Genomic DNA, 26,351 nt, shown 5'->3' on the forward strand with positions numbered 1-26,351 from the left:
CGTCATCCGCCGGAACTGCTTCAGTGTATGACAGTCAGCGGAAGTGAGAGAAAAGTGTTTATTACGTTTGAAACATGGATATTTTTCTTTCAAAAACTCATGGATCTGCTACAGAGGGCCTTTATTCATTCCCCAGAGCCGTCTGCGGCACGTTTTATTATGAATGCGCGAGCTTTTTTTTATGACTTGTGGACTGTTCAACTGCAACACCCGCTGACTGCAATGATAGAGCTTGGAATAGCCAGGACAATTTTTAATATAACTCCGACTGGATTCGTCTGAAAGAAGAAAGTCATATACACCTAGGATGCTTCGAGGGTAAGTAAAACACAAGCTAATTTTCATTTTTGGGTGAACTAACCCTTTAAAGGCTCATTATTATGATTTATATATTAATAAATGTGTAACCAATAGTCAACTAATGCTTAAAGTTAATGACTACTAGTCGACCAGAAAAATCTTTAGGCCTAGTTGAGGGCAGCCCAAGAAGGATGACCTACTTCTGTGGAGTAGTACTCTAAAGTGCCTAAGGTTGGGTATCGTTTGAATGTTATCGATTATGATTCCGATTCTGCTTATCAATTCCGATTCTTATCGATTCCTAATTCCGATTCCAATAAGATAAAAAAATCCATTAACATTTTTTTAAGTCAAACATTTAGATGTCAAACATATTTATTCTGTATTTTGCCTATGGTTTTACCAAAAAATACCATAGAAAAAAAACAACTAGACTAATATAAATTTCAAACATTAAATTGTTAAAGACAAGTAAACAGTAAGTAATAAAATAGGAACAAACAAATCAATTAGCAATAGCATAAATAAATAAATAAAACAACAAATTTCAGGTACAGAAATTGAAATCAAAATGTTAAAAACACTGCATAGTTTTCTTTTCATAAATACAATATTGATTGGTCCTCATTCAATTTACAAAAGATACTCAGTCAGTTAATGATTTTCTTTTGTTCTTTGATTAACATTAATGACAGGCAGCGCATTTATTAGGTGACCGTCTCTTTAACACCGAAAGCACGCGCATCTAAAAACACTGTTACACATGCGTTTTCGTTTTAATCTGTTTACGTTGCCTTAAGACAAAAAACGGCTGTGTTTATGATGATATACTGATGTATTTTGTGCATACTGGTCGATAAATGTGAAAGAGAAGTCAGTTCCGGCCCGGAACAACCTTTTCTGCAGTGGAAATGCACGGAATGGTTGGAGAACGGACACAGGTCGGGAACCTGCATCGGGACCGCTGTCAAATCCGCTGTTCTAGCGCTTCAGATGTGTGCACTGCACGCAAACAGTGTGCAAGTTCTTTCCCTTCCTGTGCTTAAATAGTTTAAAATCACATTAAAATGCGAACGCAGGAATCGTTAAGCGGAATCGAAATGCACGTGTCTTATCGAATACCCGGTTATTGGAAATTTGGAACCGGTTCTAAAATGGAACCGGTTCTCGATAACCAACCCTAAAAGTGCCACTGCATTGTGATGCCTTACCTGTTTGTGTGTGTGCGAATCAGGATTTTGTTCTGTGCTTGCTGCACAAGAGCCTGGGTCATCTTTGCAAGGGTTCGAGTTTTCCCTGTTCCAAAAGGTCCATAAATCAACAAAGGTGGGATGCTGCTTTTATTGCCTGTTACACCCAGAACAAAGTTAATTGCTGCTTGCTGCTTCTCATTTAACTCTCCTGTATCTGACTGGGAAGAAATACAGAACTTGCTGTTTTTCAGATCAGGCAAAACTTTGTCTAAGTTGGGGAGATCATCAATGGCCTTGTGCATCTCACAGAACCAGAGACGATTTAGTTGGAACTGGACTTCCATCTCACACTGCTGTCCATTCTGCAGGTTCAAATCAGTGCAACATTATTTGGAAAGCTGCAATACTATTTGTGTCTCTGTGGCAGCATCCTTCAAAAATTCAGCCTCATAAATAGGCCCAATACAATCATTGTTTTTCACAACACGAACAAGAGATCTGATAGCATGTCTTTTCACTATGAAACCTTGAGGAGCATCAGCAGTGAGTGTGTGAGGCAGAGGCACAGCAGCAAAAAGTTGCCCTGGATAAGCCCATTTCATTCCAAACCTGACATCAAACAGTTGATTTTTCAACTGCACAGTGCCTCGTAGATTCAGCCTGGTCAGAGAGAGTACAGATTGTGAATTTGGATTTTGTTATAAACTTTAACTGTCAAATCCAAATACATACTTACATATTTATATACATACATACCTGGTAAGCAGTTTACCTTCCTCTCTTTCCTCCCGATATAAAAAATTGTGCATGCTGTGTTTGTAGTTGTCACGGTCAATCACACTGGTCATCTCATCTATCACGATGAGCTTGTATCTGTTTATCAGCTCTCTCTCTGCCTCTTCTCTTTCAAAGAAAGGAATCATTTCCAGGCTTTCCTCATTCCAGGGCTCAAGATTCCTGGCAGACTCTTGTTTTTCTAGAGGAACCTCAGGTGCTGGGGTCGTGACTGATGTTCCCTTACACTCATCCTCTCCAACTCTGACCTTGATTTTTTGTCGTAGTACGGGTCTCGTGTTGAAGTCAAACACTACCCACTGCTCATACTTGCCTGGTTGGTCAGATTTGAAGGACACTGGGATTTCATACTCTGCAGAAACAAATGACAATAATTAATTTGTGAACTTGGCAGTTCAATTAATTAATTGATGGCAGTTCGATTAATTCATTAATTAGTATTAGTAAAAACATGCCATACGGTTTCTTGCTGGGTTTTGTAAGAAATATTCAATCACCTGTTTGGTTCTTTTTAAACCAATCACTACTAGGATATGTCCGTTCCTCATCGGGGTCTTTGCCGAGGCTGAATTTCGCCCCCAGTTCCCGTTTGAATAAAGTAATAATCTCTAGAGGTTCCTGGAGGGATTTAAGTCAGTTTGGAATTACATTAAGATCAGTGTCATTGCAGAGGCTATCCTACACTACTGTCTCACACTTACAGCTGTCTAAACATGTTTAGAAAAACAACATGGGTGCTTGGCAGATTACAGACCTCAAAAACTGGATCGCACCATATATACAACATATCCACTTGGTAATAAAAAGTTGCGGTCACACTTTATATTAGGTGGCCTTAACTACTATGTACTTACATTAAAAAATAAGTACAATGTACTTATTGTGTTCACATTGTATTGCAAAACACTTTTGCTGCTATTGAGGTGGGATACGGGTAAGGTTAGGGACAGGTTTGGTGGTATGGGGAGGTTTAAGGGTGGGTTCAGGTGTAAGGGATGGGTCAACAGTGTAATTATCAATGTAATTACATATAGGTATTTTTAAAAATTTAAGTACAAAGTAAATGTAAGTACATAGTAGTTAAGTGGGACCAAAGTTGCTAACAATTTTGACAAGAGCTTGTTAAATTCTGAAAAGATGCTTTGAGTAATTTTTTTCTTATCTTACTTGTGGACCTAAGGATAAGGACTTCCTTAAGGTTCGTTATCAAAATTATGAACTGAACCCCATAATTCTTACATTAAGAGCAAATGTAGTACTATCAATCATTAGTAACTGGTATTACTCTATTGTAACAAACCTGGTCAAATGTAACAACAAATCTTTTTTTACCCATTAATTTGGAATTTAAAGACAAACGTTATACATGTTAATGCACAGACCTTGGATTTATGGTAAAATTCCATGTACACTGTATTCCCTTTTTCCGTACATACACACTGTCTATATCTGGGTCACAGCTGATAGAAACATCAGGAAGGGTGTCGCTGACCTGCAGGAATATTGATTCAATCACTGTTTATGATATTGTAAAAAGCAATTTTAAAAATGTACAATTTTAAAGCTTTGGTTGTAAAAATATAATTAAAAATAGCATGGGTCAATAAAATGTATTTGTTAGCATATATAACACAAGGTTCAAATTAAATGCAAGTACAGTAGCAATGCAAAAGTGTCAAAGAGAGGTCAGAGATAGACTTGTCAACATGTCATAACATGACATTATACATTGTTTATTACTGAACGGCCCACTTACAATCATTTTCTTGTCATTGCTGTGTCTGTATTCCTCCAAAAGATTGTCCTGATAGGACAGTAGACCCATCTCGGCTGCATCTCTGGCTCTTTTTCTTGAAGCCTTGAGTCTCTTTTGCCATTCACGAAGTTCCTCTTGACTGTGCGCCTCTGGGCAATCATCACCATACTCGCATATCAGAGGACTATGGGAGAATGTTTTATAGGTAGCTTAAACTTACTTGGATACAAGCAAACACCTATTGGCATGTCACACTTCATATAAATACCTTTCACACAATTTCAGGTCCTTGTATGTTGGTGGCGGATCTCTGTACTTCCAAGTCTGAGAGGTACCTGTATCTTCAAAGATGAGTCTCCTGTGATTCACAGTGAAACAGTGGTTCATCAGTTCCTCATCTGTCGGGAAGTGGATGTGGCAGAATGTGCAGTCGAACTGTCCTCCTTGTAGTGTCCTTTGGTTTTGTTTTATCATTTTCACAAGCTTAGGAATTGTCAGGTTTTCATCCTTCATGACGTTCCACAGCGCTGCTTCTTCTGAGCTCCTAGCATAGGTACATCTGCCTTCATGCTGTGTGCATCCACTCTCTTCAGTGAAGTACCAGCAAACAACATATTTGGTAGGTCTGGGAAAGCCTGACGGGGGCAACAGGCCTCCACAATGAATTGTCACCTTTCTGCTTGATCAGTAAGATGTCTTCTGAGCAGTTATGGATGATCTCCTTATAGGAATATGAAATCTCATTGTGTTTTTTACAGCACTTTTTACAACTGACACACAGCTTGTATGACTCTAGTAATGCTTGAAGATTTTCTGCGAGAACCATGACTTAAAAGACTGTGAAAAGAAAACGTTTGCAATTAGAATGAGATTTCACAACTGCCATTTACAACTTACTTTTTGTTACTGTTTTTGTTCCCTTGAGATTTTGCTATGGGTTTTTTATCATGTGGTTCTTCAAAATATGAATAAAACAAGGTTTGTGATAAATATAAATTAACAATACTTTGATGTTTTACTCTGAAAACGTGAATTTTGAAGCAGTTACGTTTATTTTTTAAAACACATAGGAACGTTTGGGGTGTCAGCACATGGATTTATGCTGTACAACAAAATGTCCAAGTATCATCAAGTTATGCTTAGCGCAGACCTTGTTTTACTCATATTTTGGAAGTCAACATGGCGAATTAGTCTTCTGGGTTTTGATGTCATGGCTGCAGCACTGTATTACACATTCTAATATTGATCAATAAACTTTTTAGCCTTCAGATAAAATAAACATCAGTAAGGCACATATCTTTACATACAGTAATTTGTGTCTACAAAAATGGATGTGGTAATTGAAAATTATTAACCTACCAACACAACCTATTTCAATAAATGTAAATGCAAAATCAAATACTGTATAAGTGCAGTTATGACACAATAAGCACAATGCACAGAACTATTTCAAATGTCTATTTAAGGATATAAACGGCTGATTAAATTAAACACCTTATAACAATAATTTCAAGTCAGCATCTCTTAAAGGAACACTTCACTCCAAAGAAATTAAGTAATGATTTACCTTCGTGCTCAGTATGACTAATTTCACATGTGTAACACAAAAGGGAATGATTATCAGAATGAGAGACTTAGCAACCTTTCATCTTTTACTATATGTGACCCTGGACCACAAAACCAGTCATAAGGGTCAATTTTTCGTAATTGAGATTGATGTATGGTTTGTTAGGATAGGACAATATTTGGTCGAGATACAACTATTTGAAAATCTGGAATCTGAGGGTGCAAAAAATAATATCCTAATGATTTTTGGCATAAAAGAAAAATCAATAATTTTGACCCATACAATGTATTTTTGGCTATTGCTACAAATATACCCCAGCGACTTAAGACTGCTTTTGTGGTCCAGGTTCACATATGGAAAACAGTAAAGTAAGCAGTGACTGAAGCTGTCAGCTTTGAATTCCACAGATGATTACGAAATGTAATGATCTTTTTTATAAAGATTCATTAACTATTTTCGATTAAATAAACTGTTCACAAAATAATCCGGTAACATGAACCAGTAATGCACAGCATTATCTTACCTTCATATTTTCCTTCCCATCCCAATGGTTTTCTGATAGGTCACGGTCTTCCTGTAACACCGGATGATTCAGCCGCTCTCAGTGTCATGTGCATCAAGAGGTGTTTAAACAATTTATAGAGTTGTTGCTGCGTGACGCTGGATAAGTCACTCCCTTCCTAATTAAAGAATAACTTTTCTTTTCCAGCACAGTGTGCTTGTACTGAACAGTGCAAACACAGTTTCATACTGAAGCCTGCCCTTTTACTTAATCAGAAAAAACAACCCTTAATGTTCCTATTAGACTTTTTATATTATCTACACCAATTTAAGCGTACATCAGTTACGTTTTTGCTATATGTTTTCGCTATCATACAGACAACATTAGAAACTGATGTTTGCATGCAACATGCATTTTTTTTTTTAAACCATGACTGAACAAATTAGTCACGTTTTCCCCATTGCACAAGCTTAAATTTTTCCTGAAATATTTAGATCTATGCTGGGCATTGTTTCTGAAAACAAATAAGGCTTAATGCACATGAAACTCAAACATGCCCGAGGTGACTACAGACTGGAATGGTACACAAACTATTAAACAAATCAGGTGAATGAAACTGCTTTAATTGTACCTTGAGGCTGGACATTATGTGTATATGGAGACACTCACACATACACAACAAAAGCAGCAGTATCTGAGCAAACAAAACAGCTTCAGTTTCATTTATCTGTAATTTCCATCACATGGCCAGAGTTCGTCAAAAAACACGTGATGACGTACACAAACACACCCTCATTTTACTCAACTTCGATGACTGATTTACTTGATTGCATACGAGTCTTAACAGCAGCAATACAATCATAATTGTTTAGAAACTATATTCAGAAACTACTGCGTCAGCAATTTCCAAATTCAATACCTGATCAGAAACTTGCAAGAGACGGAAACTTCACATATCCTCAGGAGACACTAAATTGCTATAGACGGTGATAAACAACAACTTATTCTGATGTGTTGCCAACATAAATAATCTCTTGGATGCATTCTTAGTTTCCCTCAGTTGCAAAAATGACAGAGACGCCTTCTTACGAACTTATGCTTTAATCTTATTTTAAATGTTTTTCAGTAATCAGTTAGCAGCATATAGCTTAGACATTTCTCTTTCAGGTCACTGAAAAACAAACCAACAAATCTGAGTCAGTGACACTTGAAATTCATCTAAACTACCAACGTGAATGAATCATATCCTATAAAGTGCAGTGTAAATGTGGATACAGCCATGGTTTTTGTTTTTGTGAGATTCAGACCAGCTAAATAACAGCCAAGACCAGACTAAATGACTAGATTGTACCATTGCTGGTTACAAATAAGGTATGTTTTGACAGTTTAATGCTGGTTTTAGCTTAACCACTCGGCTAGCTGGTCTATCGGCAACAACAACCCTCTTAATCAGCTTGTGTCAGAGTAACATACCACTAATGGCAATCTAAAAAAAAAAAAAAGTCTTTACGCTGGTCCAAGTTGTTGTCTTTTTCAGCAGGCAGATAGACTTCATGATCAAAAGTATGTGGACACCTCTTTACAATAAATGTGTTTGGCTAGTCAAATAACTCCATACAGTAACAGTCTGGAGATTGTTGAACAGCTTTGGACGATGCTTTTTCAGTTTCAGCATGACAAAGTCCTTGTGCACAAAGCAGGTGACTGCGATTCTGCCAAGTAGGGCATGTTCCTTCCTGGATCAACATCAGCCAATCAGATTTAAGGAATATGTAAAAGGGTTTGGCTTAGGACTGGAGCTTAAGCAACATTCTTATCAACTTCCCTCTGGTTTTAGCCATAATTTTTGATAAAGGTTGGTTTTAGGAATAGGGATAAGACTTCTTGTTCTAGGATCAACAGAAGATGATCAACAGAACTAGACATTTTATGAAGAACGTACTGACTATTAATGCCCATGCTTCTGAAATTAAACAATCAACAAGCACGTATGGGTGCTCACATACTTTTGTACACGTAGTGTATGTGGGATGCTGTTATATGCTCAGAAGTTTATTGATAAGGAAAACTGATAAGGTGAGTCTGATATGACCTCTTTAGACAGTGTGGCCAGAGAATGAGATATTCTCCAAATGCAGTCATGATTGGACGCCTCACGGCTCTGGCATCAAGAGTGTCCTTAGCCAGAGAGCTCAGTGTAGCAATACAGTGCACCCTTAATTTACAGAGAAAAGAAGCTCAGGAAAAAAATCTGTAGATGGAAAAATTTCTATACAAGTTCTTTGTGCATTTTTCTTTTTTTTGTACTTGTTACCTTGCACTTTTTGCTAGAAAATGTTTATTTAATATTTATTCAATTTTTTTAAGGTATCTAATATTTTGATACTTAATTTCCATGATCTAAAAAATGTACTCACGATTGCTGTCCTGCGGCAAAACACGAGGGCAGTTGCGGTTTTTAGATCCATTCTGAGTGAGCGCACCATGAGCGCGTCAGTGAATGATGAAATATTTCCGTAAATGACTTGATCCTGCCAGAAGAATTGCGTGAAACTTATTATGTCTGTTCCGTCTGCATCATCTCAGTGAGGTTTTATACATGCACAGTAAGGCGAATGTAACACTTTCAGACATTTCAGTGTGGATGATAGCTTTGGAAAAATGCCTTGTTTGCTTCATGGTTACAAAATGGCATCAACATCTGTTTATGTTATAACGTCATTTAACAAACTTTAGCCACGAAACCTGCCTTAGCGGCTTCACCTGAAAATGAATTAATTTGCAACACGGCCTGTGCCGCTAGCGGAGGCAGCCGCGAGTTAGCGTCTGCTACGAATCATTTAACAAACTTTAGCCACAAAACCTGCTTTTAGCGACTTCACCAGAAATTAATTAATTTGCAACACAGCCTGCGCCGCTAGCGGAGGCAACCTCGAGCTTGCGTCTGCTACGAGAGTTGGAGGCCCGGCTGCATACGGCACTGCGGCCGGAAGAGCCGCGGTGAAAGGCTAAGCCAAAGAGGGAAGCGAGTGAGGCATGAGAAATGGGACGCGGCCCAGGCACGGTGAGTTGGAATTAATCAACGTTTGCCTCGGACTTAAATACTGTCCACTTTCCGATCGGAGGAGTTGCTGGTACAGCCGAATGATACGAGGATGCCGGGGAAGTTGGAAGTCTCGCCAGTGGAGGCGAGGTTAAGCCTCTGCGTCGTGGAGAGCGTGTGGCTGGTCGAGAAGAGCGGCGGCCGCTTTGAAGCCTGGTGCTCGTTGGCCGTGTCTGGCGGAGAAAGAGGGATCATGGGGCCGGCAAATTGCGGAGGAGGATCTGAAAAATCCCCAGTATCGGTCTCGTCGTTGGACGGGAAATAATTGGGTCTGTGATAAAAAGGCAAAAGGAGCGAACCGAATGCTGAAATACAGTAGAGACAATGAAGGTAAGATGGCTTGGGCTATTTATAGAAGTTCTCTCTCGAGCTGATAGGATAGATGGTGTAATTGCTGATGATGAATTGGCCGGGTTAATTATCTGAACGTGCTCCTCCCGAACTTTGTTAATAAAACATGTGCTTGTACTTTTCATGAATGCGTCTCAATAGATAATTGCATCTGCTAAATAATTAAATGTTATTCAAGTAAGCTGGATGTGTAGCTCAAGAAACATCCTGTTGACAAACTCTACAAGAACAAGAACACTCTTAAAAATAAAGGTGCTTAAAAGGCTCTTCACAGCGATGCCATAGAAGAACCATTTTTGGTTCCACAAAGAACCATTCAGTCAAAGGTTCTTTAAAGAACCATCTCTTTCTTAGCTTTTTATAATCTGAAGAACCTTCTTTCGCCACAAAGAAGCTTTTGTGAAACAGAAAGGTTCTTCAGATGTTAAAGGATCTTTATGGAACCATTTAGACAAAAAAAGGTTCTTCTATGGCATCGTGAAGCACCTTTATTTTTAAGAGTGAAGGTGTCCAAAAAACATAGGAAAACTGGATGTTTATGTGCTGTGCTTCACAGAAAACAACTCAACAGATGAAATAATAATAAGCATTATTCAATGGCATCATCATCTTACCTTCCGTCTCTCCTCGGCGGCCTCCAGCCTCCTCTGTAGTTCCCCCAGTGAAGGCTCCTTCTTCTGGGGCGGCAGTGCCAGAGTCTGGGGTCTCTCTGGAGATGGCTCAGTCGGACTCTTCAAGATGACCTCAAATGCTTGGCCAGAAGCACGCTTATTCAGCGACTTCACCTCCATATCTGTGGAGGAATGATGATTAGGACAAAGACTTTGTGATGCATAAACTTAAACCTAAATATTCTGGTCGTAAGGCCTCCAATCATTGGCTGTTTGACTGTTGAAGCTCCTACCTTCAAACTGACCGAAGGTGTTGGGAAGAGGCTGTGAATACAAACAGGAGCAGAGGAGAGACAACACCGACATCTCTCTAAGCTTCTCAGAGTAGGCTGCCAGAGAAAGAGAGAAATCTTGTTTGAATACAGTAAATATGACAGTAAATCAGTGATGCATATGCATGCAGTGAACTAACCAGAACTTTACATGCAATGGGTAAAGTGTAGACACCTTTGGTCTACGACATTCTATTATTTTAGACACCAGTTATTACTTAGCATACTATTTAGGACAGTGTACAGTTTGGAGAGTCACAGAATGTTTAAATATTTTATATTATTTGTTTATCAAGTAAATGCATCTTGATTTAAGAATCTTTTAGACATTTGCAGGAAAACAAGACAAAAACTGAGGAAGAATGTCACTTTTTTTCAGTGATGATTTAAAAAGTAATGGAGATTGGTTGCAAGTTTTGCTAATGCAACTTATTTTTTATAAAATCTGCAGAAACCCTGTAAAAGTTCAGTAGACGTTTCAAAATGTCTACTGAAAACATGACTAAATAATACGTTAATTATTGGAAATGTGCTGTTATTGGTAAATGGGAAGGGAGAGTCTGTATTAAAGCAATATTTTACAGAATCAGATGTAAAGGCATTTCCCTGAACTGACCAGTATTGCGTCATGAAATATTTTATAAGGGATGCATAAACGCAAGCATGTTACTGGGCTGCATTTGGCATCAAACCCCACCCTAAATCTGATTCATGCATTATTGATCCAGTTAACACAGCACAAGACATGTCAGCCAAATAATGCACTGTGTGAACTTGTGTGAATCTGAGCTAAGTGTCATGATGATCACTTAGTAAAGCAACGTCATATTACCGCTCCTCAATAAGATGCATGATTATTTTGAGGAATCCCAAATCACCAACACAAAGCAAATGCATGCATGCAAAAGGGACAGACTTAAAAAATGTTAGTGTTTATTACATCAGCTAATGGTGTTTGTGTGCATCGGAGCACGTTTATTTATTACCCATGAGCTCAACAGAAAGGTGACTTTGCAAGAAAGCTGAGATAGCAAAGATGACTCAAATCCTGCTTTGTCTGCTGGACATTAGAGCAAAGCACACAACTTACTGCTGTTATTTATAGCAGATCTACAGCTATTTCAGATGCAAAACACAATGCAAACTAATTTCACCAATGTTGCAGAGCAGTTCTGCTCATCGGCTGCTCAAGGTTCTTTCTAAGGTCTTATCAAAGTCAATATGAGATGATCAGACTATAGTGGATGACTGATTCCTGACTGTATGTGTTTGAATGCGATCCAGACAGTCACATCTACAATATTGCGCCACATTTTGCAGCACTGCTACCCTCCAAATGAACCTGTGTTTTTTATAGCCCAACATCTGCAGTGTTGAGCATCACTCCAATGCACAATAACAGTCAACATTTGTTCAAACAGAAACTCCCTGTATTAAAAGGATCTATTCATTAATGGCATTATCCCTTAGATAGCATAGAGCATGCATGCTTGACAAAGGACATGTTCATCAGTGCCAATGTCACGCTAAAAGACGTGATTCTGCAGCAGGTCGTGCCATCTCATGCAATAACTCGTGCTAAAATCTCCCTAGTGTCTCAGCTTAATTTCTAAAGACAGAGATTATGGGTCTTACCTGAAACTGTGCAATGCACAATAACAGTCAACAGTTGTTCAAACAGAAACTCCCTGTATTAAAAGGATCTATTCATTAATGGCATTATTATCCCTTAGATAGCATAGAGCATGCATGCTTGACAAAGGACATGTTCATCAGTGCCAATGTCACGCTAAAAGACGTGATTCTGCAGCAGGTCGTGCCATCTCATGCAATAACTCGTGCTAAAATCTCCCTAGTGTCTCAGCTTAATTTCTAAAGACAGAGATTATGGGTCTTACCTGAAACTGTGCTGTCCATAGTGCTGCCGGAGGAAGACGGATGGATGCTGAGCGGAGAGATGAACGGAGTGAAGCGCTAAAGGAGTGACGCACAGCCAGTGGTCTGTATTATCAGGGGAGGAATGATGGATGGGAGGCGGAGGAGGTGAAGGTGGAGAGGGCGAGAGATGAAGAAAGAAATGGCATCGCTGATTTGTTTGCTTGCTTGTTTGCTTGCTTTGATATTTTGTTATATATTTTCTAATCTATTGCTTGTACATTTTGGGTTGCTGTATCTGGTAAATATTTCTAGATATTGTTGTCTATTTAAAAAGAGTATTGTAAGGGATAATGACCGTAAATTAAGATGGAATAAAAGTAGAAAATTGTCACATGCAACAAATAATGATCAAGTCTTGATATATTTTTTGTTATTGGTGTGCAGTAACTAGGGTGTTCAGAGTGCCTTTTTGCATGTTGCTATGCATTTGCTTACTAGTCCAAATTAGGCACTCTTCAGTGGAAGTCTGTGATGTTTAAAATAAAATAAATTAATAAATAAATTTAAAATTAATAAAAAAAAACAAACAATTAAAAAAAAAAGAGAAGAAAAAAGAAAAAGACTTCAAAGTCTGGAATGTATTCATCTGGCAAAAATTAATAAAATTAAAAAACTTTAAAAAAAGTGTAAGTCTGATATTTTTCATCTGGCAAAGATAAATCAACAAACTTCAAATAAATTAAATATAAAATAAATAAATAAAAAAAGAGAATAATAAGATTTTAAAAAATCAAAGTCTTGGACGTTTTAATCTGGCAAAAATAAATCAAGAAAATAGAAAAAGAAAACTAAAAAATGACAAAGATAAATCAACAAAATAAAAAAAAAAAGAAAAGAAAAAAAAATAAATTCAAAGTCTGTGATGTTTTTCATCTGACAAAAATGAATAAAAAATTTCAACAGAAAAAAAACTATTTGCAATGGGTTGAAAAAAAGAGTTTTTTTAGACCGCAAAACATTTTTTTGCGCAGTGTAAGCCAAAGTGCCAGAGTTATTATTCCAGTTCCTTTCCAGATTCACTGATGCACTCTTACACAAGTCTTCATACACAATTCATGCCTCTGCTGAAGGCTTGCGTGCGAAGAGCGGCTCAATTGAGTCTGCTGTCCTAAAACAACTGCACAGGGGAGCAGCCTGATTTAAGCTAGTTTAGATCCTCTCTCAAACACTTGTATATGCACTGAACGCTAAGACTTAGTGTTAGAGATCTGAGCAAAAAAAAAAAAAAACATTAAATATGAGCAATAGTAATATTTAACACATGACATCTGCGTCTCTAAACTGGGAATGTTTGGTCCTAAAGATGTGCATTCAGAGCAGAGAGAGGTGGCACGTTCATCATTATATTGATTATCTTTCACACACGCATACACGTATAATATTCTGCAGGTCAAACAAAAGGTTGAAGTGTCTGAGGTCACAGATGTGATGCTTGCTGCTATAATAACATTCGCTACATGAGCAGCGCTTATTGATCCATTGCTGCCTTCATGCAAAATGCATTCAGCTTAGGCAAAAGTAAATCAATACAACCCCATCCTGACAGAATAAGACGTTTCCTGGATTTGTAAGAGTTTGTAAAACATCTGTCGTGCAAATTAAACTGAGACACAAGGGCTTTCTTTTCCATCTCTGCTCTTTATTATAGAATTGGTGAGCGATTAGAAATCAGGTTTTGATTTGTTGGGTCTTAAAAACAACGCTTCTTGAAACGCCATCTTCATTCTGTTTAGAAATGATTGATTTAATCTGAAGGTGATTTTCAGAGAACATAAAAACTAATCAGAAAACAAAACTAGTGTCAGTTTAGCATAGAAATTAATATCTACAATGTCTGCAGCATCACAGCAAAGATATTGAGTATCACCCAAAAATAATATCATAAGTTACATGTGGTATGATAACTGCATCCACTCTCTGAATTTACAGAAAACACTACACACACACACACACACACACACACTCTCTCTCTCTCTCTCAAATACCCACACACACACGCTCTCTCTCTCACACACACTCTCTCTCTCACACTCTCACACACACACACTCTCTCTCTCTCTCTCTCTCAAATACCCACACACACACGCTCTCTCTCTCACACACACTCTCTCTCTCACACTCTCACACACACACACTCTCTCTCTCTCTCTCTCACACACACACACACACACACACTCTCTCTCTCTCTCTCTCAAATACACACACACACGCTCTCTCTCTCACACACACTCTCTCTCTCACACTCTCACACACACACACACACACTCTCACACACACACACACACACACACACTCACACACACACACACACACACACAGAAGTCGCTCTATGTGATGTCTTTCTGTCTGGGTGGCCGGTGAATGTTCCGGATCACACATTTGACCATCCATTCAATGCCGTCATTCACGCCCTGCCTGAAAAACACAACCATACAGAAAACACACACGGTTTTAATACGCATCAAAACATTTACAGGAATAAGTAATAAAGTAAAAACCAGTTAAAAATAATCAACGATGAATTATGTTTAATAATTTTCATTTAGCATTAAATAACAAAATATACAGCAATATTTACCAAGATGTTTGAAATAAGTCTCTTCTGCTCACCAAGGCTGCATTTATTTGATCAATAATACTGTAAAAATTGTGAAATATTATTACAATCTAAAATAACTGTTTTCTATGTGAATATATATTAAAATGTAATTGATAAAAAATGATCAAAGCTGAATTTTCAGCATCATTACTCCAGTCTTCAGTGTCACATGATCTTCAGAAACCATTCTAATATGCTGATTTGCTGCTCAAGAAACATTTCTGATTATTATCAGCGTTGAAAACAGTTCATATTTGTGTGGAAACTTATTCTAAACTCGTGAAATTGCACATGCAAACCTCTGCGATGACTTCAGAGTCGTGACACGAATGAATCACTGAAGCAGAGCTTTGAGCTGAACTTATTTGCAGAAGTAAAATTCTCAATTCTGTCAGCATTATTATTACAAAGGTTTAAATCTGAAATTATATTAAAATATTTATGTATTAATGCTCTCATACTTAAGATGTGAAGGAAAAAGTGTAAAACTAGAATTGTGGTAATGCTTTAAAAACACTGCAATATTCATGATTCATTTTATACTGCCAACAAAGTATCAAACATATAAAAACAATCGATAACACTTTACGTGAAGCCTTTATATATAATCCATTATAAAATTCATTTTAGTGATATTGCTCATATATATACTGGTCCTGCGCGTTTCCGCCAAAATAAAAGTTGAGAAAAAGCACTGCAATTAGAGATGTGACGTGAATTAATTGCTGAATCTGAGCTTTGAGCTTATTTGCAGAAGTAAAATTCTCAATTCTGTCAGCATTATTATTACAAAGGTTTAAATCTGAAATGGCATTAAAATATTTCTCTTTTAACATTCTCATACGCAAGATGCAAAGGAACAAGTGCAAAACTGGAATTGTGGCAATGCTTTAAAATCACTGCAATATTCATGATTCATTTTACACTGCCAACAAAATATCAGCTAAACAAGTTAAAATATATAAAAACCATCGGTAACACTTTACATAAAACCTTTATATATAATGCATTCTAAAAGTAGCTTATAATGCATTAATTGTGTCTTTATAATGCAGTGTATAAGCTCATGAATGATTGTAACCACAGTTAAAATGCATTATAATGCACTGTTACACCTTTAGAAAGTATATAATGCATTAAAAAAAACACGACAAACCTTCTATTTAAATGCTATTGTGATACATTTAATCTTTGGTTACATCTATTAATGATATGATGCATTACAAGGTGTATTATGAATAGCTTTATAATGCATTATACATAAAGGCTTTAAGTAGAGTGCTACCAAACATTCTATATAAATCACCAACTCATCAGCGATTGATCTTGAGCTGCACACAGTTTTTGTTGTTTTCTGTGCATTTCTCATAACTTCACCGTCATGTTTTTTTGGAGTGCTTGAGCGCAGCAGGGTTTCCACTGAATAATAAATGAGTGAAACGAGGCAGACGTACCCTGATAAAGCACAGCAGGGCTGCACCAGACAGTCTCTTTTACCGATTTTGGGAGCGCAGTCGCTGAAAGCCGTCTTAATGTCGGACACAGACAGACAGTTCTGACGAACACAAGACAAGCAGTGCAATCATTACAACTCAATGTGGAAATGAAGGAGCACAGCACCACCTACAGACCACTGGGAGATGACAGGTGTCCCAGAAGAATGAGATCTTTCCGAGTAGTTTTCTCACACAGATGGTCTGAGTACATACCTCAACGTCCTGTTTGTTCGCCAGCACAAGAAGAGGAACTCCCTCCAAAACTTCACTGCTGATCATCTTCTCTGTATGATGGGAACAAAGTCATTTCACATTAGCCACTGATTCAGGCCTGATCCACGTTCCACCAGATCATCTGACTAGGCCTGCCAAAATACATTTTCTTCTGTTTTGTTCATATTATTTTTCACTAAAAGGCTTCTGAAGGTAAATTTAAGACTTTAACACCAAGCAAAGAAAATGTAAAGAATAAACTGAAGGAAACGCAATGCTTCAATATGTCCTTTAAATGTCTAGTGAGAGCATCAGAATATTAAAAAAATACAACTTCCAGCAGATATCAAGATCTTTTGAATTTATTGTACAAAATACAGCTTGAATAGATCTGCTATTTTACTAACTTTCACTGTTCCTTCTGACTGCACCGCAAAAAAGTGACGCTCTTCCTCAGTATTTTTGTCTTGTTTTCCAGTGCAAATGTCTAAAGATTCATAAATCAATATACATCTACTTGAGAAGCAAAATTACATAAGATAATAAGTATTGTTTTCTGTGAAATTAATCAAAATTAAGTTTATGAGGAGTTCAGGATAAGAGCAAATATCTGCCAATGGAGTCAGAAAATTCAACTTCATTCAAAAGTTTAGCAAGTTTAATTTCCCACTGACAGATATTTGTTTATTTATATGTGAGCCTGGAGCACAAAAGCAGTGTTAAGTCACTGGGGTATATTTGTAGCAATAGCCAACAATACATTGTATGGGTCAAAATGATAGATTTCTCTTTTATGCCAAAAATCATTAGGATATTAAGTAAAGATCATGTTCCATGAAGATATTTTGTAAATTTCCTACCGTAAATATATGTATACATCTCAATTTTGAAAAATTGACACTTAAGACTGGTTTTGCACTCCAGGGTCACATTTATTTTTAACTTTAGATGTTTGTGTCCTAAAACAAGACAATATTGAGGAAGATATTTTTTTTTTGTTTTATTTATTTTGCAGTGCATACGACATTTAATGCCACTCATTTATGAAACGAAGACTGTTGGCTCTGATTTAAGGCCTTTATTTGTGGAAGGGCAAATTAGGACTTTTTTTAAACCTGCAGAAATCATATATAATTATATAAAAAAAATAAAAATAGGCCTATATGATTTACTTTAATTAATTTTGCATATAATATAATATAATGCAGTCTTATTAAACAAACCTGCATTTCATATGAAGGAAGACCTCTGACTATTTTTGTGTACATTATAACAGTGTTTATATCCTTTACTTAAAGAGTTACTTACTTAAACGTCCCTATTTTAGATGGGTTCATTAAATGACAGCACTGGTGATCGTACAGAACTGCATTGATCCCTCGTTGCAGCAAAACTCACCGAAAGCGTTCTTTGACTCGCCCAGTCGCTCCTCATCGGTGGAGTCGATGACATAGATGACACCATGAGATTCTGCATAGTACTGAAACGAGATGAATATAACATTAGAAACAGATTCAATGACCATTCAATGTACTGATCTGATCCCCAGATGCAATGACAGCATGTCACCTTATCCCATAAAGACTGTAGTTCTTCTTGTCCTCCGAGATCCCAAAACATCAGACGAGCTTTTCCCAAATCAATGGTGCCGACTGAAACAGAAACCAGACAAATGAATTAAACCACTGCTCACTCTATTACTGATTTGACTCGGTTTCCCAGCATGCATCACTCACTGTTCAGGCCGACTGTAGTTGTGATCTTCAAAAGGTTCATGCCCTTGTAGTTTCTGCTGAATTTTGTTTTTGTTTGTTCCAGAAATGTCTGCAATATTCAACAATAATAAAAAACACAGGTCAAGTGAGAAACTAGTGAGATGTCAACATACAAACCTCGCTTTATGCATTTAGTGTAGGATATAAATGAGCTGCCTACAAACACAGAAAAAGATGCGTTAAAATGTCAAAACCTAGACAGGATTTTTGTGCATCATAAACCTCAAAACGTTGCTAACTCAGAAAGCCTTTTATTGAATAATTTTATCAAGCGTTTAACTACTTCTCGTTTAGTAAAAGTGAAGAAGGCTTTAACTATTACTAGTCTTACCGTTTTTCCCGCATTGTCCAAACCGAGGATCAGGATGCAGTACTCGTCCTTTTGAAATACATATTTGTAGAGACCCGATAATAAAGTGTACATCCTCAAAAACAGACTATTGACCAGTTCACATCACAAACACAACACTGTGTACAGTTAGCTTAGCTTAGCTTAGCTTCAGCGCTCTGAACAACGTAAACAGTCATGAGCTCTTGTGGGAATTTCGATACTAACACGTTGGTTTATAAAACCACAACTAAGTCAGTGAATCAGATGTAGTTCACGAGACTCTGGTTTGCTGGTTTGTTAGATCCATCATGTTGGCAGCGGACGCGGTCAGTAATAAACACGTCCTGAGGAAGTTGTTGGCGGTTTCTGGTGCATTGTGGGAAATGTAGTTCATCTGTTCGGCGGAAATGTAGTTCATCTGTTCGGCGGAAAAGAGTGGAAGGTGGTTCTTTAACTGCAAGTTTACTACACTAATTATTTTACCACAGTAAAATCTTGTAATTTTTTTTTTTGTGAATTCTGCACTGTTTAGGTTTGCTTCTTTAATACAAGAAAAAAATATCTTCTAAAAAGTTTGTTTCCTGTGTTAAAATCTAATATTAACATATAATAATATACTGTTGTTTCTTTAAAAGATAATTAAAAGACCTGAAAAATATTATTTTAAAGATGAAAAAGTTTATAGGAATGTCAAACACGATACCATGATTATTATTAATACATTTAATGCACTTTTAATTTCCATCCATTAGATAATATATTATTAACAACATTTACAGTATATTAACAAAATATTAACAACAGAGGGAAAAAAACATTTAAAATTTTGATAACATTATATTTAATTTCATTCTTTAATTTTCCATATTATGAGCATCATGATATTCACTAGCTCCAGATCTATGAGTTTATTTGACAACATTATATTTAATTTCATTCTTTAATTTTTCCATATTATGAGCATCATGATATTCACTAGCTCCAGATCTATGAGTTTTATTATTATTGTTATTATTTTATTTTTTGTATGATGATGATGATCATCAGATCATTCCAGCCCACCATGGAGGGAGGAACAGGCCTACAATACCCAGAATGCACACTAATATAAACATCCACAGGAAGAGCCGATGGATGACCATGGCCACATACTTCCACTCTTCCCTCCCCTGAAATAAAACAAAGAACATTGTGGACATGGAGTAAAAAATACCAAACATGGACATTTTTCTTATTTTATGTATATGTATAAATATATACGGTCACGCTTTCAATAAATTGTTTTGTCATGCAATAAAAAAATAACAACAAAAACATGCATGTTTCTTATTTTAGATCAACATTTTGGCAAAAGTTATATTAATTAATATTGTATGTGTGTGTGTGTGTCACTATTTAATTTTAATTTATATTTGTCCTGCAATAATTAAAATGTATTAATAAAAACATTATTAAAACATGGATATATTTCTTATTATAGATCAACATTTTATGTTTTTAAAATTAATTTTAATACATAATGTAAACACACACACATAGATGTACATATATAATGTACTATATAAGGTCACCATTTCATTAAATTATTTTTTTTCATGCAATAATTAAAAATGTAAAAAAAGACAAAAACATGGATGTTTCTTATTTTAGATCATAATTTATATTAATGAATTTTGTGTGTGTGTGTGTGTGTGAGAGAGAGAGTGTGTGTGTGTGTAGAGAGAGAGAGAGAGAGTGTGTGTGTTTACATTAGGCCTATAAATTAAAACAAATATTAAATGTTGATCCAAAATAAGAAACATCCATGTTTTAGCAATGTTTTTAATAATACATTTTTACTTATTGCATGACAAAAATTTAAAAAGGCAATACACACACACACACACACACACGTCATGCAATAATTAAAAATACAAAAACATGGATGTTTTTTATTGAACATCAAGTTTTATGTTGTTAAAAATTCATAAAAGTACTTATTTTTTGCAGTTGATTTAGGCTTGCAGTTTAACAAATTAATGTTAACTCGACTCATATCCAAATCAAAAGTAAATATGATGTCAAGAAATGTTCTAAAAATCAAGCAAGTTTAAGCTACTCGAAAGGAAATCCCTTAAGAAGACGTACAGATGAATCGGCGTGTTCGGCGCGTAGGTGCTCAGCGATGTCCTGCACTCCTTCCATGGCCAGCCGTGAAGCATGAGATGGAGTGAACTGTGGATGTTCTCCAGCGCTGCTCACTTTGGAGGTTTTTCTGGAGGGTCTCCATTGATCTTGATCGTGCAGAGGACAGAACTGGATGCTGCGTGAGCGATAACGCATGCTGGCGTTATCTCGCTCTCCAAGACTGATCTCCACACTGTGTGAGCGAGTCTTCGATCGGCCTGTATTTGCGCACGTTGATGCAAATGAATGCATGAATGCAGGATGCACCTTCATAGGAATGGATAAAGCTGGTTCCTTCTTCTCTTCGTCGTCCCAAACAGAAGCAGCGCTGCACTTCTTCCTCGTCCGAGGATCAACAGATGTTCTTCGCAAGTTCTTCTGCAACACAGGAGGCTTCTGGATGAAGAGGAACCTCGGCATGATGTCTAAGAAGAACATACGCACCCATTCAGGCATCGAATGGGTTTCTGGTGACCTGTGATGCACATTCAGCACAAACACAGTGCTGGTGATGGATAGAGTGACGAATATCATGGTGAAGAGCAGGTATTCGCCAATCAGAGGGATCACCAAAGATGTAGACGGAATGATTTCTGTAATAAGCAAGAGGAAGATGGTGAGCGACAGGAGGACAGAGATGCACATGGTGACTTTCTCTCCGCAGTCGGAAGGGAGGTAGAAGACCAGCATGGTCAGACATGAAATCAGCAGACAGGGAACGATGAGGTTGATGGTGTAGAAGAGCGGAAGTCTCCTGATGATGGAGGAGTAGGTGATGTCGGCGTAGACTTCGGAGCAGCACTCGTATTTCTTGAGGTTGTAGGTGGCCACTGCACTGCTGATGGCCCACTCGCTGCTCTCCCAGTAATCTGTGCGGTCTGCGCTGTCGGCTGTGTGGATCAGGTCGATCTTCTCGCGGTCGTACGTCCAGGAGCCGAACTTCATGGTGCAGTTCTGCTGGTCGAAGGGGAAGAACGTGACGTCGATGCTGCAGGAGCTCTTGTAGATGGCCGGCGGGATCCAGGTCACTCGTCCATCGTGGAACAGGTGAGCTTTGGTCAGGTGAGTCACGGTGAAATCACCGTCTGCGCTGCAGGAACACAGCATCGGATCTTCAATCTAGTTTTGCCTCCATGCACTCTTAAAAATAAAGGCGCTTCACGATGCCATAGAATAACCTTTTTTGTTCCATACAAAATGGTTCCATAAACTTTATGGTTCCATAAAGAACCTTTAACATCTGAAGAACCTTTCTGTTTCACAAAAACTTCTTTGTGGCGAAAGAAGGTTCTTCAGATTCTAAAAAGCTAAGAAAGAGATGGTTCTTTAAAGAACTTTTGACTGAATGCTTCTTTGTGGAACCAAAAATGGTTCTTCTATGGCATCGCTGTGAACAACGTTTTAAGCAGCTTTATTTTTAAGAGTGTTGAAGCACAAGTTTTGAAGAATGTTCACATTTTTCATACAATGAAAGTGAATTGGTGGTTTGCAATGTCTTCCAAATAAATATCTTTCAAACACCTCTAAATATGGCGTGTCATATCCAAAGCTGAAGAGAGTAATTCCATTCATGTCCATTTTAAACTTTTAAAAGAAAAGAAATTAAAAGGAAAGGAAAAAAGAAAACAAAAGAAAAATGAACGGAAATTAAAAATAAAATAAAATCATGCTTAAAAATATTCAGTAAATACCAGTGTTATTTTATTATCATCAATATACTATTATAGTTTTTGTTAATATTTTGAATTAGATTTTATTTTTGTTTTCACTTTAATATTTTAGTACTAAACGAAAATGAGAATATGTGTGTGTATATATATATATATATATATATATATATGCGTTTATAGACACGCACACACACACACACACATATGTTTATTTGTTTGTTTATTTATTTAACTATACCTTTTATTTTGTTACGCTTTTGAATGGCTTTTAATGGAGGCTTTTTGGGCCCAGAGAGGAAAATGTTTATTCAATAATAACTTGTTTTAGAAGACTTCCAAATTCCAATATGTTTTATTTTATTTTATTTTATTGTATATACCTTTTCTGTGCTTTTTGGAATGTGACTGCTTTGGTCCACATTGTATGGAAAACAAATTCTATTCTATTCTATTCTATTCTATTCTATTCTATTTGTTTGTTTTCCATTGAAAAAAGAAAAGTCACACAGTTTGTAACGACGTGATGTTAGTAAATTCCAAAATACAAATGTAACCCTATTGAGCTCACATGCAGTTTTGATTCTAATAGTTGTAGTAGAATTAATTTCAAGAGTTTATAACTCAGCGACATCCCAAAAACATCATGCTGAATTCCGTCACCTTCAGTTAAAACTCAAACCTCATGAATCAGAGTTTTCAGGTGCTTTTTTTAGACCAGAACGTAATGAATAAATCATAAAAGGTGATCATGGTGATTTACACTTTTAAACACATTTTAATAAAATAAAATAAAAATAAAACACCTGGTGCTTTTTTTTACACAGAACGTAATGAATAAATCATAAAAGGTGATCATGGTGATTTACACTTTTAAACACATTTTAATAAAATAAAATAAAAATAAAACACCTAACCCTAAATGCACACACAAAGACTGATGTGGAATGCATGAGAGATGCTGTGGCGCCCCCTGTGGAGTTTGTTTGTCACTGCAGCCTGACAATCAGATGCTGTTTCTTTGATCACCTACTTGTTATACAGCACTATGTCTGGCTTCCAGATGAACTGCGCCGGTATCCGCATCGAGGTGATGTTCTCATAGTCTGCGGGCCTCCAGCGGAGCCGGTAATCATGCCATTCCTAATGGAGAGAGGGGCCGTGATTAAACGAGGGTGCTTTTTTTAGACAGAACGTAATGAATAAATCATAAAAGGTGATCATGGTGATTTACACTTTTAAACACATTTGAATAAAATAAAATAAAAATAAAACACCTAACCCTAAATGCACACACAAAGACTGATGTGGAATGCATGAGAGATGCTGTGGCGCCCCCTGTGGAGTTTGTTTGTCACTGCAGCCTGACAATCAGATGCTGTTTCTTTGATCACCTACTTGTTATACAGCACTATGTCTGGCTTCCAGATGAACTGCGCCGGTATCCGCATCGAGGTGATGTTCTCATAGTCTGCGGGCCTCCAGCGGAGCCGGTAATCATGCCATTCCTAATGGAGAGAGGGGCCGTGATTAAACGAGCTGTCAGGAATCAGGATGAGTCAGAGCAGGACAGAGAATCGTGTTTAACAGGGAAACACTCACTTGTTTCACCCACACATTCGTGGTCATCATTTGATTTTTTCATCCTGGTGAGGGACATAAAACAATCGTGACATTTAATGCAACCACAACCACACGTTTCATTATAACACATCATAAAGGTTTGGCTATATTGTTATTGTTATTTTCAGTGTTGGGGGTAACACATTACAAGTAACGCGAGTTACGTAATCAGATTACTTTTTCCAAGTAACTAGTAAAGTAACGCATTACTTTTTCATTTACAAGAGAATATCTGAGTTACTTTTTCAAATAAGTAACGCAAGTTACTTTTTTTTTTTCTCCAATTTATTGACTGACAGCTCTCCTGTCCCCATGTTGAGAGAAATCAGAAGATGTTACTGTAGTTCTAAAATAAATATGAATATGCATTAATTCATCTCACTCAAAAAAAACCCCCAAAAAACACAGATTCAGTATTCCTCAAAATGAAAATGCATTACTTTTAAAAGTAACTTTCCCCAACACTGGTTATTTTATATTGTTTTGCTGATCGATCTGTGACATATATAAGTGTTATGCCATTACAACACCGACGTTTTTTTATGGTTTTAGTTTAACTATAATAACTCTTCCCCTTTGGAATTCTATTTTTTGGCATAATAATACAAAAACAAATAAATTTTAGTATTCATAAAAATAAACATAAAAACGATTAAATAAATAAATAAAGCATGAAACAAATGAAATCTATTTAAAAAAACAACAACAACTATTGTTATTTTTGCATTATGACATTTTCATTATATTTCGTGACATTTCCATGTTTTTTTTTCTTAAAAACTTAAATTCGGCTTCATTTTCTTTATAAAAAACTGTAAGAAAATCCATAAAAATACAACACATGTGAAGGAATTTTCTGTATTTACTTTTTATGGAATACATTTTTTTTGCTTTTTAAAATAAAATGTAATATAATATAAAACTATTCACGTATCAACCTTATTTTGAATGTAAGTGCAGGCGCAGCCGTTTGTAACTCAAAAGTGTTTATGTTACAAAATAAGGTGGATATACTAGTTACAAGTTTAAAACATAGGTTTATACACTCTTAAAAATGCTGGGTTGTTTCAACCCAACTTTGGGTCAAATATGGACTACACCAACTTTAAAACATAGGTTTATACACTCTTAAAAATGCTGGGTTGTTTCAACCCAACTTTGGGTCAAATATGGACTAACCCAACTTTTGGGTTAAAAATTTAATTAAAAAATTTAACCCAACGGTTGGGTTAGTCCATATTTGACCCAAAGTTGGGTTGAAACAACCCAGCATTTTTAAGAGTGTATGTTTTAAGTTTATTGCAAATATTTGCATCTGTGTTTGAGAGGACAGGAAGACATTTTGATTACATTAGTAATATTTCAGCCAGCTGTTGGCTTATAGAGAAATCAATGTATTTCCTGCAGAAGAGATTGTACCACATCAATGAGCTGGGCGATGGACAGTCCAAAGCGGACGTGAACCACATCAGTGATGTTCTGAACCGGACGGGCCAGTTTACTGTATCCTGTGAACAGAAACCTCAGCAGACGGTCTTCAGCCGGATCTTCACCACAACAGACTAGAGACGGACAAGACACAAACAAAAATCGGTCTGGACAAAGTCAGATATACAGTATAGAGATCAAAAGGGGAACCAAAGTCTGCAATCATACGTCAGAGGGATCAATATATGGACTCATCAAACAAGCAGAAAACATAAATAAATAAATAAATAAATAAATAAAAATCATCCAACCAGAACAGTGAACAGAAAGGGAGGGTCGTTTCTATTAATATTTTGAATTAGTTTACATTTTATTTTATTTTTTGTTTTAATTTGAATTTTAGTTAAAGTTTTAGTAATTTTTTTGTGTTTTGTCATTATTATTATTGTTATTATTATTATTTTAAAATATGTCTGTACAGGTTTTATTTCAAGTTAATTTTAATTTTAATTCAAGTTCACAAGTCAACCAACTTGTTTTAGTTGGTATATCAAGTTAAACTTAATACAAATAAGATGATGCTGAAATAAAATCTGTTTTTTTTT

General features: G+C 36.5%; 3 protein-coding genes and 1 pseudogene across 3 annotated transcripts in view; all 4 read right to left on the bottom strand.

The window, feature by feature from the left end:
• The window catches only part of LOC107665984 (helicase with zinc finger domain 2-like), a 15,921-nt pseudogene extending 9,745 nt beyond the window's left edge, over positions 1–6,176 (bottom strand).
• LOC107665989 (stathmin-3-like) overlaps positions 1–13,526 on the bottom strand; it is a 26,293-nt gene extending 12,767 nt beyond the window's left edge. Inside the window, exons 1-4 of the mRNA XM_016457080.1 lie at positions 13,497–13,526; positions 12,409–12,484; positions 10,472–10,567; positions 10,182–10,360 (exon numbers count right to left, since the gene is read on the bottom strand). Of these exons, the coding sequence (XP_016312566.1) occupies positions 10,182–10,360; positions 10,472–10,567; positions 12,409–12,484; positions 13,497–13,505 (360 nt within the window). The 5' untranslated portion in view covers positions 13,506–13,526. The remainder of the gene's footprint in view (positions 1–10,181; positions 10,361–10,471; positions 10,568–12,408; positions 12,485–13,496) is intronic.
• A 1,175-nt stretch (positions 13,527–14,701) lies between these two features.
• LOC107666030 (ADP-ribosylation factor-related protein 1-like) lies at positions 14,702–19,284 on the bottom strand. The gene is made up of 7 exons (XM_016457120.1): positions 18,863–19,284; positions 18,493–18,580; positions 18,326–18,408; positions 18,155–18,236; positions 16,757–16,827; positions 16,502–16,602; positions 14,702–14,863 (listed from the first exon to the last, which is right to left on the bottom strand). Exons 1-7 carry the CDS (start codon positions 18,953–18,955, stop codon positions 14,776–14,778), a joined length of 606 nt encoding a protein of 201 aa, XP_016312606.1. The 5' UTR covers positions 18,956–19,284; the 3' UTR covers positions 14,702–14,775.
• A 621-nt stretch (positions 19,285–19,905) lies between these two features.
• LOC107665990 (neuronal acetylcholine receptor subunit alpha-4-like) overlaps positions 19,906–26,351 on the bottom strand; it is a 6,696-nt gene continuing 250 nt past the window's right edge. Inside the window, 6 exon segments of the mRNA XM_016457081.1 lie at positions 19,906–20,031; positions 20,990–22,118; positions 24,094–24,203; positions 24,298–24,335; positions 24,338–24,341; positions 25,738–25,880. Coding sequence (XP_016312567.1) covers positions 19,906–20,031; positions 20,990–22,118; positions 24,094–24,203; positions 24,298–24,335; positions 24,338–24,341; positions 25,738–25,880 — 1,550 coding nt within the window.

This window comes from Sinocyclocheilus anshuiensis, unplaced genomic scaffold, assembly GCF_001515605.1.
Source record: "Sinocyclocheilus anshuiensis isolate Anshui unplaced genomic scaffold, SAMN03320099.WGS_v1.1 scaffold447, whole genome shotgun sequence".
Taxonomy (NCBI): domain Eukaryota; kingdom Metazoa; phylum Chordata; class Actinopteri; order Cypriniformes; family Cyprinidae; genus Sinocyclocheilus; species Sinocyclocheilus anshuiensis.

Bases quoted from the DNA above. Each gene is read 5' to 3' on its own strand.
- LOC107666030 (XM_016457120.1), bottom strand. From the start codon at position 18,955: ATGTACACTTTATTATCGGGTCTCTACAAATATGTATTTCAAAAGGAC. The intron at 18,237-18,325 runs GTGACATGCTGT...ATCTCGTTTCAG, and splicing joins TACAGTCTTTATGGGATAAG to TACTATGCAGAATCTCATGG. The intron at 16,828-18,154 runs GTGAGTTTTGCT...CCCATCATACAG, and splicing joins CGAGTCAAAGAACGCTTTCG to AGAAGATGATCAGCAGTGAA.